The 15,356-nt window shown below is 34.8% G+C and overlaps 1 protein-coding gene across 1 annotated transcript; it reads right to left on the reverse strand.

The window, feature by feature from the left end:
- Positions 1–1,153: 1,153 nt before the first annotated feature.
- Usp39 (ubiquitin specific protease 39) lies at positions 1,154–12,834 on the reverse strand. Its single transcript, XM_019047172.2, has 11 exons — positions 12,676–12,834; positions 11,232–11,417; positions 10,728–10,841; positions 9,943–10,118; positions 8,340–8,565; positions 7,439–7,725; positions 6,525–6,653; positions 5,213–5,274; positions 3,915–4,050; positions 3,174–3,260; positions 1,154–1,603 (listed from the first exon to the last, which is right to left on the reverse strand). Exons 1-11 carry the CDS (start codon positions 12,695–12,697, stop codon positions 1,556–1,558), a joined length of 1,473 nt encoding a protein of 490 aa, XP_018902717.2. The 5' UTR covers positions 12,698–12,834; the 3' UTR covers positions 1,154–1,555.
- Between the last annotated feature and the right edge of the window lie 2,522 nt (positions 12,835–15,356).

Here is a 15,356-nt window from a genome sequence, read left to right on the forward strand (position 1 = left end):
CTGCAGTCGATTTCTGAGGAAACACACCGTATGAACCTTCAAGCATTGCCAAATTTCCTTTGATTAAATATACATTTTCGAGAAAATCAATGAAAATTTTTCTTCCAGTTTTTCCAGATGATTTTGTTCGCAATTTCATCTAAAGTTCCTGAAGATTTCAAGGAAAAATATTCATAAATCTTCTTAAAAATACATATTTTATCAGAGGAAACCTGGCAACTCTCGAATATTCATAGGCGTTCTTCCTTAGCGCGGCTGATTAGTTGGTTTGCAATCTTCGTATGTACAGAAGACGTGATATTTTTCTGTGGATTCTTGTTCCCATTTTCTACTGATTCATGCGCCTTCACCCCCCCCCCCCTTCTTTATTCTGCATTTTCAAGGGGTCTATGATTCAATGAGTTTTTGTATTTTCTTCTGAAGTCATGAAAAAATAGCGATTCAATGACTTCGTATTTAGGAATTAAAGGTGTATACGGCAAAGGGAAAATGTTTATTTGTGGATGCCAGGATTGCAAAATGTCCTTGGCCCTCTTCGTTCATCTATTTTTGTTCTCTCTCTTCATTATGGTTTTAATCACATTGTGATTCTTGTTCTACATTTCTCTCTTTCCTCCTTTTGGCCTCACACTTCGATTTTTTTTTTTTGCAGGAGCAAGTATTTCTCCACTCCGAGACATGCTGATAAAACTATCAATTTTTTTCGTTTTGAAAGGAATGCTTTCCACCATTTTTGTTGGTATCTAGCGTATATGGATCACCCCTTACTAGTAGTTTGAATTAAAAATTTCAATATACTTATTGAATTGCATGCAAAATGTCCACAAAAAAGCCCCAAAAAAAATAAAATCAATTGAGTGCCTCGTGATTATCGATTTTTCTCTTAAAACTATTTTTAGAATGAGTGAAAAAATTCACCAACATCAAGCACCTCCAATGCCTTAATTTTAGTGTCTTTGAAAGATATCATGCAATATATTCTTTTTAATGTGACTTAGCTATCAGATTTTGCAGATAAGAATATGCCTGGTTAATTCATAAACTTCTATCTGTTAAGTATTCTATTGAGCCTAGTAAAGTTTCAAAGGGACCGGGACTCTTTATCTTCTTTTTCAACAGCTTAAACTGAAGGAAGTAGAAATAATAAAACATGTTCTTTTTTATAAAAACGTTTTTTTCATAAATTATGCATAAAGAAATTACAAAAAACCGGAACATAAATTAGATCATTTCTAACTGTACAATGACCGAACATTAGACGGTTTCCATGGCCTCTCATACTGCGGTAATCAGTTTTTCATTGGTCTTTTACTACTTTGAAGAGCATACCTAATAGTGAGAAGCAGGAGCTCACTGAGCTAGCAGTGGAGCAGATGACTGTATTGATAAAATTTAAAATATAAAGAGAACAAACAATGTGGAATGGAAATAAAATTGAGACTGGCAGCTTTTCTTCCGACCAACATTACTTCCTTCTTTGGTGCTCTTTCTAGATTCGTAGAAACAGCTCACGACAAGTTTGTGAAAGACTCTCCTAAATTTTTCAACATGAAGATCAGCTTTCATCCATTTTTACATTATCATCTTTCCTCAATTCATAAATCTGTAACAATTATTAAGTCAAGGAAGAGCGCATATTAATACATTGAGTGCGAGATGTACGAAGGGTTTAAGAAGTTACTTATTTTAGGAGGAAGTGTTAAAATACATACTTATTAAGGGATAGTAGGGCTACATTTTCCAAGATGGAACTGCTACTATCTGGCCTACATGGCCTACATGGTTGAAGTACCTTCATGCACAGGGAACCTATTGGCATGCATAAACATTGTAATATGAGTCAGAAAGAGTGGTTCCTTATTGAGAATTTACTCCTGTTCATAATATGACGATCAATTTTTACTTGCTATGTTTTCATTGTTTTAAATCAAATATTAAAAGGGCTTATATTTTCTACAGGGGTGCAGAAATTGCTTGCCCGAAAATGAAGATACCTGAAAAGGGGGATAAAATGTGAGGGCTGCACTACTTTTTGTGAGGGAAGCTGTTGAACGCATTCATTTTTTTGGAGGAAACTGCTCCGCTTGTTGTTTTTTGCAAGAAAAAAACAGTAAAATCGGCTCTTTTACTAGGAGAAAATAAAGAAGCTTGCAGTCTTATATGAACAGCAGTGTGAAGGTTGCCTCAAAACATGTGAGAGGAAAGAAGTCTGAAGTAAAAAGCAGTGTGGAGGCAGCCTTAAAATATGTGAAAGCTGCCTTGAAAACTGTGAAAGGAAGGTGGTTTCATATAGACAGCAGTGTGAAAGCTGCCTCAAAAAATTTTAAGGCAAAGAACTCTCCGCACCCCTGGTTTTCATCCGAAAAAAATTTGATTGAAAAATATTTACACGCTACTTACCATCAAATACCACGAGCACTGGCCATTAAAAGGATTTTCAAGAAATTATGTGTTCTAGATATTCAATAAAAATCATTCTTTGGACACAAGAGTGTCTCGTTACATTCCACTGACTTGTTGGCTTCATCAGTTATTTCATTTTTTAGACAATTAAATAAAATTGCAAAGAGAAACTTTTACTTCCCAAAGTTTAACATTATACCATCTCCTTTACTTTCCTCCTATCAAAAGCTGTACAATGTCAAACCATGGTGTGAGCAGGTATTGTTAAATGGCCAGGCGAACCCTTTAGATCAACCAATGTGAAGTCCTTTGTGCCTACTCAAGGGTCAAAGGAATTACTTTCAGCTGATCATAATAAGGGGTCTATGATTCTATTAGTTTTTGCATTTGCTTCTGATGTCATGAAAAATAGCAGTACAATGACTTTGTATTTAGTAATTAAAGGTGTATTTGGCAAAGGGAAAACATTTATTTATTGTTGGCAGGATTGCAAAATTTTGCTGTTCTTTGACTCCGACAAAATTCACTTAATATTGCACACAATATTCAGGAAAATTACCTCATAAAATTTGAACATTTTAGAAGGCAGATCTCTGAAGATAAATGATTATGATTAACAAAAAATACGTCAAGAGCTACCAAATCTCATCAATGTCAAATGCATGTGCTCTTTCCTCGAATAACCCTTCAATTACGATTTCTGAGTAATTCTTTAAAGTCTTGTTAATATATATAAACAAAAAAAGGCTGCTGAGAAACTGAATTGTTACCTGAATGTATGCTTCTGTCAATGTGATCATTTGCGGTAAAATATCTGTTACATGCAAATCCTGAAGTTCGTACCATTTGCCAGTTCCCTGAAAATTAAAGAGAGTCATTGAACTACATAATCTACTCGAATTGTTGAGACAATGCTAGAGAAACTTTCAAATTTAATAAAACTTGGATTAAAAAACAAAATTTCAGGAAAAGCAGCAACTTTTGTGACTTCCCTGCCAATATACCAGCTCTTGCCTGTTCAAACCTAACTGTGTTAATGTTTTTTGATACATGCAGATCTCCTGAAATAGGTTCGAATCGTAACAGAACCAAGAATAGGCTTCATACTTCAAATGTATGATAAAAAAACTCTAGCTGAAGCATGACACACTGAAAGCCTACCATTCTGTACCTCTCTGAGGAAAAAATGTACTTAAGTGAGCATCTTTCTTCTACCATGAAAATTTCTCTGTGATACTGAATTTAATGCTTGATGACAAATGTATATAATGCCTAGTCTCCATTTTTTATAGTAAAATAGACATTTTATTTAGCATTAATAGTGCCTGCGAAAGTCATATTACACTTTGTTCTGTAAAAATCTTTTTATTTCTCGATAAATTGCCAAACTAGATCAATTTTCATCTTTATTCAATTGCAAATGTTACTCTTTTGACATTCGTAGTGAATTTCCCCATCTCTTGTAAAACATTTCAAATTCTAATCGTGACTCAAAATTTTATGAAACTTACCTTGTGAAGAACATGAACTCTATAGGTTCCTTTACCAGGTTCTCCATCATGAACTATATTTGCTACAAGATCATACGTTGTGTATTTATGAACAGCTTTCACTTCCGGTGTCAAAATATCACCAAAATCAATATTCCTGGAGCAAAAAAAAGAAGCAAAAAACATGAAACACATATCACCAAGTACGTAGACGCAAAGTTATTGAGCAAGGCTCCTCATGCATCTAACATTTAGAGTCAATTTTTCCTAGTAGACAGATGATTTTGAAATTTTCTAGGTATGTTTAGAATTAGTTCATCATGGCAGCATGACTATATTTGGCTGAGGAGCCCATTCTTTCTTCAATATGTTATAATAGTTTCTTATGGTTTCTATGACTCGAATTATAACAAGAAGTAACTAAAGGCCTCATGTCATAAAATAATGGTATTTAGACAAGAAGACATTCCAAAGTTAGAAATTTAGTTTCCTTCACTGCGGATTTGACAATATTTTCTGTCACTGTTCCTGAAAAAAAAAGATGATGAGCACAATACATTGCAGTTTGACATTAGGAAATTTCACTAATTTTCAATTGGCCAATTAGATGGCTCACTGCAATTCATAGTGCCCTCTTATGTTTTAGTTTTTTTGCAGAAACATAATAAATTGGTGCCTTGAAACTTCTTAAGAATTTTTTCTAAATTATGAGGAGTAAAATAAAAAAATTCAATTAATTAAATTGTAATTATTTTGAAACGCTCCAGGTTTTGTTTATTCTTTGTTCTTCATTTGCAGCCTTTTCCCCAAATTAAGTTGTTCTTTTCTTATGTGTATTTTGGCTGATTAAGTTGTTTCTCAAAAACATTCAAGTCTGAATGTTACTGAGTTATCTGTTGAATAAATAGAAAATGAGAGAAAACTGGGCTACATCTGATGTTAGGTTGATTTTCGTTAAATCCGTCTAATTGTTGAAGTTCTGTGTTTGTTGACTAGACAAGACAAGACTAATGTTAAGTGGAGTTATATAATCGGTTACATATATTGACTCTATTGTTCGCCACAGACAAGGAAGACATTCAAAAGATCAATTTTTTAAGATTTAGCATAAAGAAAGTGTTTTTTAAGAGTTCGCCATTCTCAGGAGGTCTTTAAAACATCATATCTAAAAAAAATAATAGAACAATGCATTAAGTATTCTTCAGCATCGGTTCAAGAAAAAACTGAATATTTCAGATTGGGATTCTTTACTTCATCAATCCTAAGAGTGGATCAAATTGAAAAAATAGGAAAACATTACAATAAACAGCACTACTCACTTTACAGGAAAATTAACAATTGTTGGATTTTTCTCGACGAAAAATGTATTCTTTGTAAACCTCTGAAAAAAGAGCAAAATTCGAAATCAATAAAAATCATAAAGAGTCAGTTACTTTTACACTCAAAGACTTGTCTTGTCATCAATAACAGACTTAAGTGCCAAAGAGCTAATTTCGAGTTACTCTCATTTTTACTTCTAAAAACTGCTGTTGGACAAACCACTAACGCTATCTTTTAGACATAATATGGACAACTTTAACGTTAATGGCACTTAGCATTTTGTCCTTTTTGCTTCAAACGGAACGCCATGCTTGGCTCAATTTTCGATTTTGTGCCACTTCACCTGTTATTGATGATAAGTCTTCATACATGTAAAAAATTGCTGGAGAAAATTGAACTTTCATACAAAAATAATGTGATCTAATTGGAAATATCTTTGAAAATTCTTCTGAAACTTTCAGGACTTTTGCATTTTTTCAATTAATATTATATGATTTTGATTTGCTGTTTCATTATCTTATTGGAAAGGTTCCAACTGTGACTTCTCGTATTTCTCTCCTCTTCATTTTAGAATTTCATTATGTACTATACTAAGATAGGAACATTCCTTCATCATTTTATTCTGAGTTTTAAAGATTGCTTTCATTCAAAACTTTCGCTTTGATCCTGTCAAGAAACAAAGCTCAGACACCCATGGTGCAGAAGCCACCTAATTTGCAAGGTGAAAAAATTTTAGCATTGATTTTGGTTCTCGTAGTTCATGTTTCAATAACAACTGAACCTTCTTTTTGAGAGCTTCATTCAATCCTGGGCGGGTCAGTGTTGAAAAAAAAGTATACCCGTCCAATAAAAGGACAAAGGACATTTTTCGGACGGCAGGAACCCGATGGCATTTCTACCTTCCACTAAAACTCATAAAAAAATGAATCATTGAACAAAATAATGGGTGAGTCACAAATTTTAACAATTTCACATGCACTTTTCTAAAATTTGTGATGAACGTTCCAATAAAGGATTCCAAAAAAGAAAAATCTGCAGTATAAAATTTTCTAGGCTTGTCAAAAAAAGTTCTAGCTTAGCTAAGAGACTGGGCGAACTTATAATATGAAACAGAATCAAGATATAACAGAAAATCTTAATTATCTTGGAGAAATTTGAATGTAAGGGAAGAAATCAATTAAAAGTTGAGCATAAGTCAACTAAATGTCTCAGGTCTTTTCCATTCATTTTTCATCCAGGAAAAACGGTTAAACCTAATATTGAATTCTTCTCTCTGAAATTTAAAAGAGGCTCAAAATTATAATCACTTACCTTGATGTAGAGAATCAAGAAAGGAGGAAGCTGCGTTATTTCGAAACGTTTCATGAAGTTCTCTTTATAAGTTTTGTACTCTTTTTCTGTTTCGTTATCAAACTTAGTCAACAGTGTGTACAAATTGACCTGGAATTAGAAAAAGAAGGATGAGATAGAGTCACAGAATGGACCACAAGACAAGAGATGCCAATTTCAGCATTTTGATACAGACCTCCTGACCAAAATTTCACGATCTCCGCAAAAAAAATTACTGGAATCAACTTCTACTTAAGATATTAGTGATTATAGTTTACATTGGTTCCAGAAATTCATAATGCCCCCCTCACTTTTGAATTCACCGACACCCTGCACAGTCGACTTAGGTCAAATTATTTGCTACAACAGTGCTGGCAAGTTTCTTAGTCAAGCAATGTCTCTTCTTCACCTTGTACTGTTCGAAGTGTTTAAAATGTGCAACAGCTGAGCCAAAACACCGAGATTGAGTTTTTCACGTTTTCACGCCATAGGGTCTATTGCGGCAACATTTAGTGCACGATTTGACTCGAGTAGGCTTATGATATTTCATAAGGATGTTTAAAGTGACGCATCCAAAAACAATAAATATCTTTAGATAGGAGTTGATTTCAGTAATTTTTATCACGCAAATCATGTTCTACGCAAAATTTTGATGGGGAAAATGTGTTAAAATGCTTACATTTGTATTTTATTAAATGGTACATTAGTTTTTTCACGATTAGGTCTAGAAATGATTTGGATTTTGAAATCCTCCAAACTGGAAAGAAGTACGGTCCTGAGACAAAATTCAACGGTTAAAGCACATTTGATTATTTTCGAGCCTGCAGGAGTTAAATATCCCTTGAATATACTCCTGCAAAAACTTCCAAAACAAAAAGGGTAAAAAAGCATGTTACCTGAGGTATTATATTCTCCATAATTTCATCTTTGAACAGTGGTGGAGGTGGTAGGTCACAGGTTAAGTACAAGAACGGTGATTCGCTTACTTGCTCAGCATACTCCTCTGTCATGAGCAGAGCATTTTTTTCTGCCTCACTCAGTTCTACAGGAAGGATCTTCCGCGTCCGGACTCGCATCGAACCTAAAAATGTTTTGTAAATAATGCTGGAATCCTTCTTCTTTGTTCCATTCAATGCTCGGTGAAGTGCGTTCAAAAACCAAGATAGGAAGTCGATTGGATCACCTAAACAGTAAAACATTGTTTTTGTTTGATGACAGTTAATTAATTATTATAGGATTTTACTTGATCACTATGCTTTTGAATTTTCATTGACTTAAAGTGCCTAGGCAACGGAAAGTAGACTTCTGAATTAATCTTTTGTTGACTTAGGAAAAATTTAAATTTGAATCTGTTCCACTCAAAATAATGGTTCAAGGAGATAATCATTGAATCATACTTCTGTAGCTTACTAGGGCTGTATATTGGTAGCACTGAGAATGACACCAGTGCCTTGAATCCCTTCCAGTTCTCTCAGAAATAATGATATAAATGGTACTCGGAAAAAAACTTATTGCATTAACATCTGGGATGTTAAAGTCTGCGTGATAACTCTGCAATGTTGATATGAACGCTCTGGATATTACTGTAAAATCTTCACAACACTAAACTAACAGCAGGAGCAAAAGCAAGATTCAAAATTGTCACAAAGATTTCAATATTCTTGGTGATAATTCAGAAAATTTCTTTTTTTCATACACAAAGAAAAATAAGAGTTTATGATAAACGCATTTGAAGTAAATTTAGAGAAGTTAAAAGTTCCAATGGTAAGATTCCGATGTAAATATTAATAGACGTACCCTGCTCAGTGAACTGAAATCTTTTTTTACTCCATAAAACAACTGCTTGTAACATTTCATGAGGGGAGACGTGAGCTTTGAAATTCCTTGGGTTCCATAACTTTCGCATAAGTTCTCCAAATCTTTGGACGAGAAGAAACGAGCTGTCTCCGGGAGGCCGTTTTACACGAGCGTAATTGATTTCTCTCAAGAAATAGTCCCGTAATGGTGTAACATGTGACAGAGCCTGAAACACAATGAGATAAGCAGCAAGAGTTTGAGCTTTCTAATGAGGAGTTTTTTTTACAGTTTTATAATGAGATACATTTTTATTTTTAATTTTGAAGGTAGGTTTCTTTATACATTTTTATGATGGTAGAGAGAAATCTGTTCCATAACTTAAATTTTCATCGAAAACCCTTCATTTTATGACTGTTACAATTCAATTTGTAAGAATCATATTTAAGAATTTGTTCTTCAAACTTTACATAAAACAACTTTTTTCCCTCACAGATGACATTATTTTCAAGAAAATCGAAAGTCATATGTTTTTAATATATTTTTGATGAGAGTGCTTTGTGCTTCATTTGTCCTTACGTTATGAAAAGACTATTGAAAAAAAAGGTAAAATACGGTAGCTTTATTATGGGAAAAGACGTCTGTATCCTTCAATCAAATTATTGCGATTTTCTAGGTATCTTATTGAAAATTTCTTTTAAGTTTGTTGCGTAGAAACTCTACAGCGTGAGATATACATCTTTTGTAACAGAGAGATTTACAGAATCCGTACTAAGTCATGGAGTTGGGATACATTCAGTTGATCAGAACTGTTACTGTCTGTTTTTCTTAGGATTTGTTAGTATTTTATTTTCTTTTGATTCAGTTACATGCATGAATAAAATATTTTTAAGCTTCTCATGACGCAAGTAATAGAGAATTTGTTCTCAGATGACAGAAAGATATAGAATTAGAAACCTTCAATGAACAAATTCCATACTTATTTTTCAAAAGAAGACTTTCCAGTTTGATGCTCAACCAGCTAGACAATGCATCTCTGTTTACTCACGTCAGATGTTGAAATACGGAATGAAATAAAGACATTGAAAGGAAAGAAAAGGCTGCTGAATTAAATAAGAGGTTCAAGTGCAAGTCCACAGACATATTTCAACTTGAAAATTGCATTGCCATAAAGGTATTTAATACTGAATGTGAAGAGCAATGCTTAAACTAAAACTAGGGGAAAATTACTTCTACAGAAGAATTAGGAGGTGGTCACAATATATGATTTGTTTGCCATGTTGTGTATGCGGGCACAATATGGCGCCAATATTCCAGCAAAGTCCAAAATTCTAAGTATGCAAAACAGACCATAACGTCCGTTTCTTTTTGCTTGGTTCAACTTAAAATTAATTTCAAATACTTCACATAGAATGACTTTTTCCTCAATAAAATACATCATTTTCAAGAAAATCGATGACATAAGGCGCCTGTGCCCGCCTGTGTTATTGATGAAATCTAAGACCCCCGAAATGCAACTACTTCCTTTAAAAAGAAAAATATTGTATGTTCCGGGGATACTAAAAATTAAGAGCTGAGAGTCCTTTTCCACATTGCTCCGACTTACATGAAGGATAACATTACAGTAATCATTGGCTTTGATGTTGTTTAATCCAACTATTCCTGGAAGATAGAGAGTTCCATCGATTGCACGCGATAACTTTCCCGTTGTGTTCAGCTGTTTGATATGCTCTGTTGTAAACGTAGGATTTAGAACATACTTTATATCCTCTAAGGATGAATCTGGAAAAAAAGAATTCATCTCAGTAACTACATAGATGACTGAAAATGTGAGTTTCAACAATCACCATCTGTTGAGAGACAATGATGATATTCTGTAATGTTTAAATTTCCACTGACTGCCCATGACAAAATAAAAAATTAACATTGGAACGGCATTTGCCGTGTTTAAGTGGCAAAATGGTGACTCTCTGACCGCCTTGATTTGTTATTTGACTAATGAATTTCTTTGTAATGACTGAGCACTGCGTTGTAAATTTTGCAGTTATCACTGTTAAAATTTTGATTATCTGTCTTTGATTAAGGTGCTGTTGCTCTTCTTCTTTATGATGTTTTTTTTTAGCACTGTTTGCCGATGTGCACTTCAAATGGAATAATATTCATTAATTTAGGAGTTGAAGTTGGAAGCGACACTCTTCTGTCTATTAAATTTAAATATGATTAAGCAAAAACATTCCTCTGTCCTTATGAAAAGCTAAAATTCAGCATTACCCCAACTGTTGTGATCTGTTCGTTAAGAGTAATTGAGGCAATCTTGATGAAAAAATTCTTAGCATTCTACATACACAAGGACACAAACATACACTATGTTGCTGCTTGTTTGATACATACCTACAATTTCATAATTATCGGGCAGGCAATAGAACTTGAGAGTGTGTAAATTCAAAAATACATGATGACTTTCAGCTACGCTGTGTGTGTAAGCATGAGTATTCGTACCTCGGCCTGAAAAAATGATAATGAAGAGATTATTAGATCTTACCATTATAGAAGTTACATGGATGAAGGGCTGAATTAATAAATGGATTTGATTAGATTGTGTGTTGATAATAGTTTGTGTCAACGATACTATTTTATGTCTCGTGTCAGTTGATTTAAGTACAAAACTGATGCAAGGCTAAAAATTGTACTTTCAATTTGGTTCTTATAAGTTTGGGCATTTAGCACAAAATATCAGAATGAAATGGATCCAATTCAAGGCCCTGGAAAAGTAGTTAGGTATGTCTAAAAAGCCCAAGTGGTTAACGATACTCTTTAAGAATTATCAAAAGAGTCTACCCTATAATATCTACAACCCTTCTCATGATTTCATATACAAAAAATTTGATTTGTTACCTTGAAAATATTTTCCACAAACCAGGCACGCATAGACATTGATCCTAGATAAGGAGACCGAACAAAGCTTCTCAAAATCAAAGTCCAAAACTTGACGGTTGATGGTGTCTAAGTATGGGCAAAGTCGGTGTGTCCTAATGGGTTTGACATCTTCTTCAAAATCAACTTTTCGTCTCTTAGCATCCTCTGAAAAAACATAAAAATTGAAAAAAGTAAGGTTTAATTATTGTAACAACTGCCAGAAAGAAGAATATACAACAGTAGAAAAGTGATACTGTGACAACATTATCACTCCATTATCTTTGGGTTTCAAAATAATCTAAGGCCAATAATTTTGTGAGAAAATAGTAAGCATCTTAATTTGAGTAGGTTATAAATTTCAGATTTGTGGTTGATTTTTGCTTGGAGGAAGAGCACAGAGATCTTTGAAGGCAGTCTCCATTCCAAATGATAGAAAATCGGAGAAAGTTAGAGAGCAACTGAGAAGAAGTGTCACAGAATACAACTTCATTGTGCGCATACTTTTCTCTTTAAAATTTTGCTGTCCACAGTCAATTACTGAGAGAGGACGCAGGGATCGCATTTGCCCAAGAGAAAGCTTAACCTGGCGAAACCAACACCTGGCATGACTTCATGATGCCGCATCAATTTTGATGCCGGGTACCCAGCACCAAAAGTGAGGCGGCCTCATTCAGACATGTCGGTCGCCAGCGCCCCAGGCGGCTAATCACACCAGGCTGTGTTTTTAACCCTTCCTCAGCGTCCACTTTTTAGTACTTCCCGGCAAGGCGTCGGCCGCCGCGCCAATGGGAAAGGTAGACAAAGGGGTGTTCCGCGAATTCATCGCCAAGTTCAAGGGTCATATACCCCGGCAGTCTTCTGGGACAGCCCCATCAGGAATGAAGCTGGGTCGTGGGACCAAAAATTGATGCCACATCGGACAGAGAGCCGAGGCTTCAGCATCAAATGGTGAAGCGCATTTTGGTCCCTTACGTAGCATCAAACCTCAGTATCAGCGCTTAATGCTGGACTGGCTGGCATGTCAGCATTAGGCATCAATGCTCAAAGCCGGCGGGTTGCGCGCATTAGGCGCGGCGCCGCATGTCCACTACCTAGGCAAACGCATTAATGCTGATGCTGCAAGCCAATGCTGTAAGGCATAACCTCGTGAAACGCATCAAATCCCTGGTTGAACCACGGCTTAATGATACGGCTGGCAAAAAAATGTTCAGTATCATAGCATTTACTTCTTTCTACATCTTGTTAGTGCTCCTTCTATCATCATCTAGCACTTTAATAGTAAGCTTCCGACAGTTTGAAGTTTTTGCCCAGGCTATGAAACATTCTCATGCATTGCGATGCCAAACGAGAGGTGATCCAGGCGATAGAGCTCTCAGATGACAGCCAATGGATTTTAATGTGAGATGATAAACTATAAACATACCTGGTTGAGGTTCGCTCATCATAAGATTTTCGGAGGCCAAGTTAAAACCAAATTATACAATAAAATAGCAATAAGTGAATGGTTCACACTTTACAGATTGTTTATTTTTATTCCATTTGTAATAACATAACCTCAAATCAGAAAGAGCCGGTGGAAAATATTGCCAACTTAAAATTTCAAAGTTTCAGAAATTTTCATCAATGTCTGAAAGAGAAGCAAAGAACATCTCAAAAAATTCAATGGGAAAGCAAGTTTAGCAAAGAATTTTATTCGAATTCCAAAAATTTGTCAAATACTTTCAATTAGCTCGTAAAATTTCTGTGGAAAACGCAATATGATGGTTTGGGGTTACAGGATTTCATATTTGAGGCAAACTGCAAAAAAAAAACAACCAATAAGAGGTAAACGTAGGGTAAACGCTCCGTTTTTGGATTGCTGATTGGGCTACGAGCTACGACTATTTTTGGCGCTAAATACGATTCAGAATGATGTATTGTGCATGTGTGTGAATGATGTGTGCATGTACATGTTCTGGGCAAATTTTAATGTAAGGTGACTTTTGAGGGGAGAAAGTAAGTTAAAAGCAGAGCTCAAAATAATTCATTAGTTGAGGTTAACATGCAATCAGCTCCCGAACATGAACAAAATTTGAAACTAACATCGACATTTGAATCTTATTACCTACCTCAATTTTTTCTGACCCTCGCTTTTGTTTCTCCAGAGCGTTTGAGAAGAGAATTCCTTGCAAAAATTCCTTACCTGCCACAACATAGATTGCTGCCTAGTCAAAAATACTCACCTCACTTTCCATCTACTTGAAAAATCGCTATACATTTCAAACCTACACAAATTTAAAAGAAAACCGATCGAAAAACCTCCTGGGAATTTTCTGAGAACTCTTTTGAATGAGTCAAGAAAATTCACAAAAAATAGCTAAGAAAACTCAAGAATGGCTATTTTAATAAAAGAGGAAGAAAAAATTGAGCGGGAGCAGAGATTCACAATACCTATCACAATTAATTAGAGTTACATACATTTTTTGACTTAAGTCATTAATATGATTTCTTCACAAGAACTCACATCAGAAAAAATCCATCTGTTGTAAGGCTTGCTGGATATTTTGCGAATTTGCTTTGATCATAGAGTAGTTATTTAACAAACAGCAAGTTTACACAGCCAAACAGAGGAAATTATTACCTTCCAGACACAAGGTAAGTTGGGTAAATATTCCTCATGGCGTCGGCATCTCTCACACAAAGTCTTATTCAGAAATAATAATAATGCAGGGTGCACTGTTTTTAACTTTATTGAAGTCATATATTTTTCTCCTACCCGCAATATACTCGAATTCCAAGTCCAATACATATTTATTTTGAAAATTCAAAGATCTTTTGACTCAGGGAAAAAATCTCAGGGGAATGACTGAGGCCTGGAATCCACACCAAATAATTCTACACACTTTGGGTGTGCAACCGAAAATCAGCTGTTCAGTTCAGCATTGGAACTGTTGGAGGTAAACCGAAGAATCAAGATGTCAGGTCCTCTGTTGCACTCTGAAAGACATTAACTTCCTTGGCACAGACTGAAACTACAGGAGGATCCGAAGGATGGTCCTGTAGCTAACAAGCACATCATAAATGCCTGACACAATGTTTGAATTGTACTTTGTAGTTGGGAACCATTATTTTTGGGTAATTTCTAAAACGTGTGCTTATGATTTCCCCATCCGAACTAGTTTTTTGAAAGGTGCACCAGAGATAGTAGTTATTTTGTACCTCTGCATCAGAATGTAACTGATTCATGGGTCTGATCCTGGGTCTTCTAGCGGTGCATACACTAAAATTCAGGGTTAATGAGTCCGGTTAAGTCAAACACTGAGCCAGACCCTCAGAGACTGTCTTGAACAGACTGAAACATGGTCCTTTTCTTCCAAAGATTCTCAATTCATTATGAAAAGAACAGCAAGTTTTAGTTAATTTAAGTAGATCTTCGAGCACCTGTCGTATTATTCTGGCAATGGGACCCTGTACGATGTACAGCCAATGTCATTCCATTCAAAGTTGTCCCTCGAGTATGAAGCATGCAAAATTAATTAATTCTCACAATATGAAGTACAGAAATAACCTTCTCAAGAGAATTTATTTGAGTATTGGTAATTAGTATTGGTTGAATCACAAAAATACTCAAATGTCATTAGCATGAATTGAGTTCTGTTGATCATTGCAGGGTGTACATATCATTGCAAATCTTGTTTAGGGGTATTGATGTTCGGACTTTTCATTACATGAATAGCTTGCCTTGTAAAATTTTGAAGAAACAGGAAATACAGTGCTTTTAATTTATATCTTATATTGTGCCTCAATTGCAAATTGGATATTCTCAATCATCTAAGAATTTAAAATATTTCAAGATTCTTCACGAATAGCACAATCATTAATGCCACCCGGAAAAGAATTCTGCATATATTGCTGCTATTAAAAGTGATTAATTCTCCCTTCCTTTTTAAGTACCTGATTTATTAGAAATAATAGAAATATGTATTTTAGGTTAATTGAGAAAGGGAGCAATCAAACGTTTTTCATCAGAAAGGATTCATTAATTAAGTGGGGTTTTCCGTAGATTATTTGTTATAATATTATCTGACTACATAATGATTGGAGGAGATTAAAAAAAAGATGAGA

Source organism: Bemisia tabaci, chromosome 3 (genome assembly GCF_918797505.1).
Source record: "Bemisia tabaci chromosome 3, PGI_BMITA_v3".
In the NCBI taxonomy this organism is placed as follows: Eukaryota; Metazoa; Arthropoda; class Insecta; order Hemiptera; family Aleyrodidae; genus Bemisia; species Bemisia tabaci.

Bases quoted from the DNA above. Each gene is read 5' to 3' on its own strand.
- Usp39 (XM_019047172.2), bottom strand. From the start codon at position 12,697: ATGATGAGCGAACCTCAACCAG. The intron at 6,654-7,438 runs GTAACATGCTTT...TTCTAATTCCAG, and splicing joins TGGAGAATATAATACCTCAG to GTCAATTTGTACACACTGTT. The intron at 3,261-3,914 runs GTAAGTTTCATA...TTTAATTTTCAG, and splicing joins GAGTTCATGTTCTTCACAAG to GGAACTGGCAAATGGTACGA.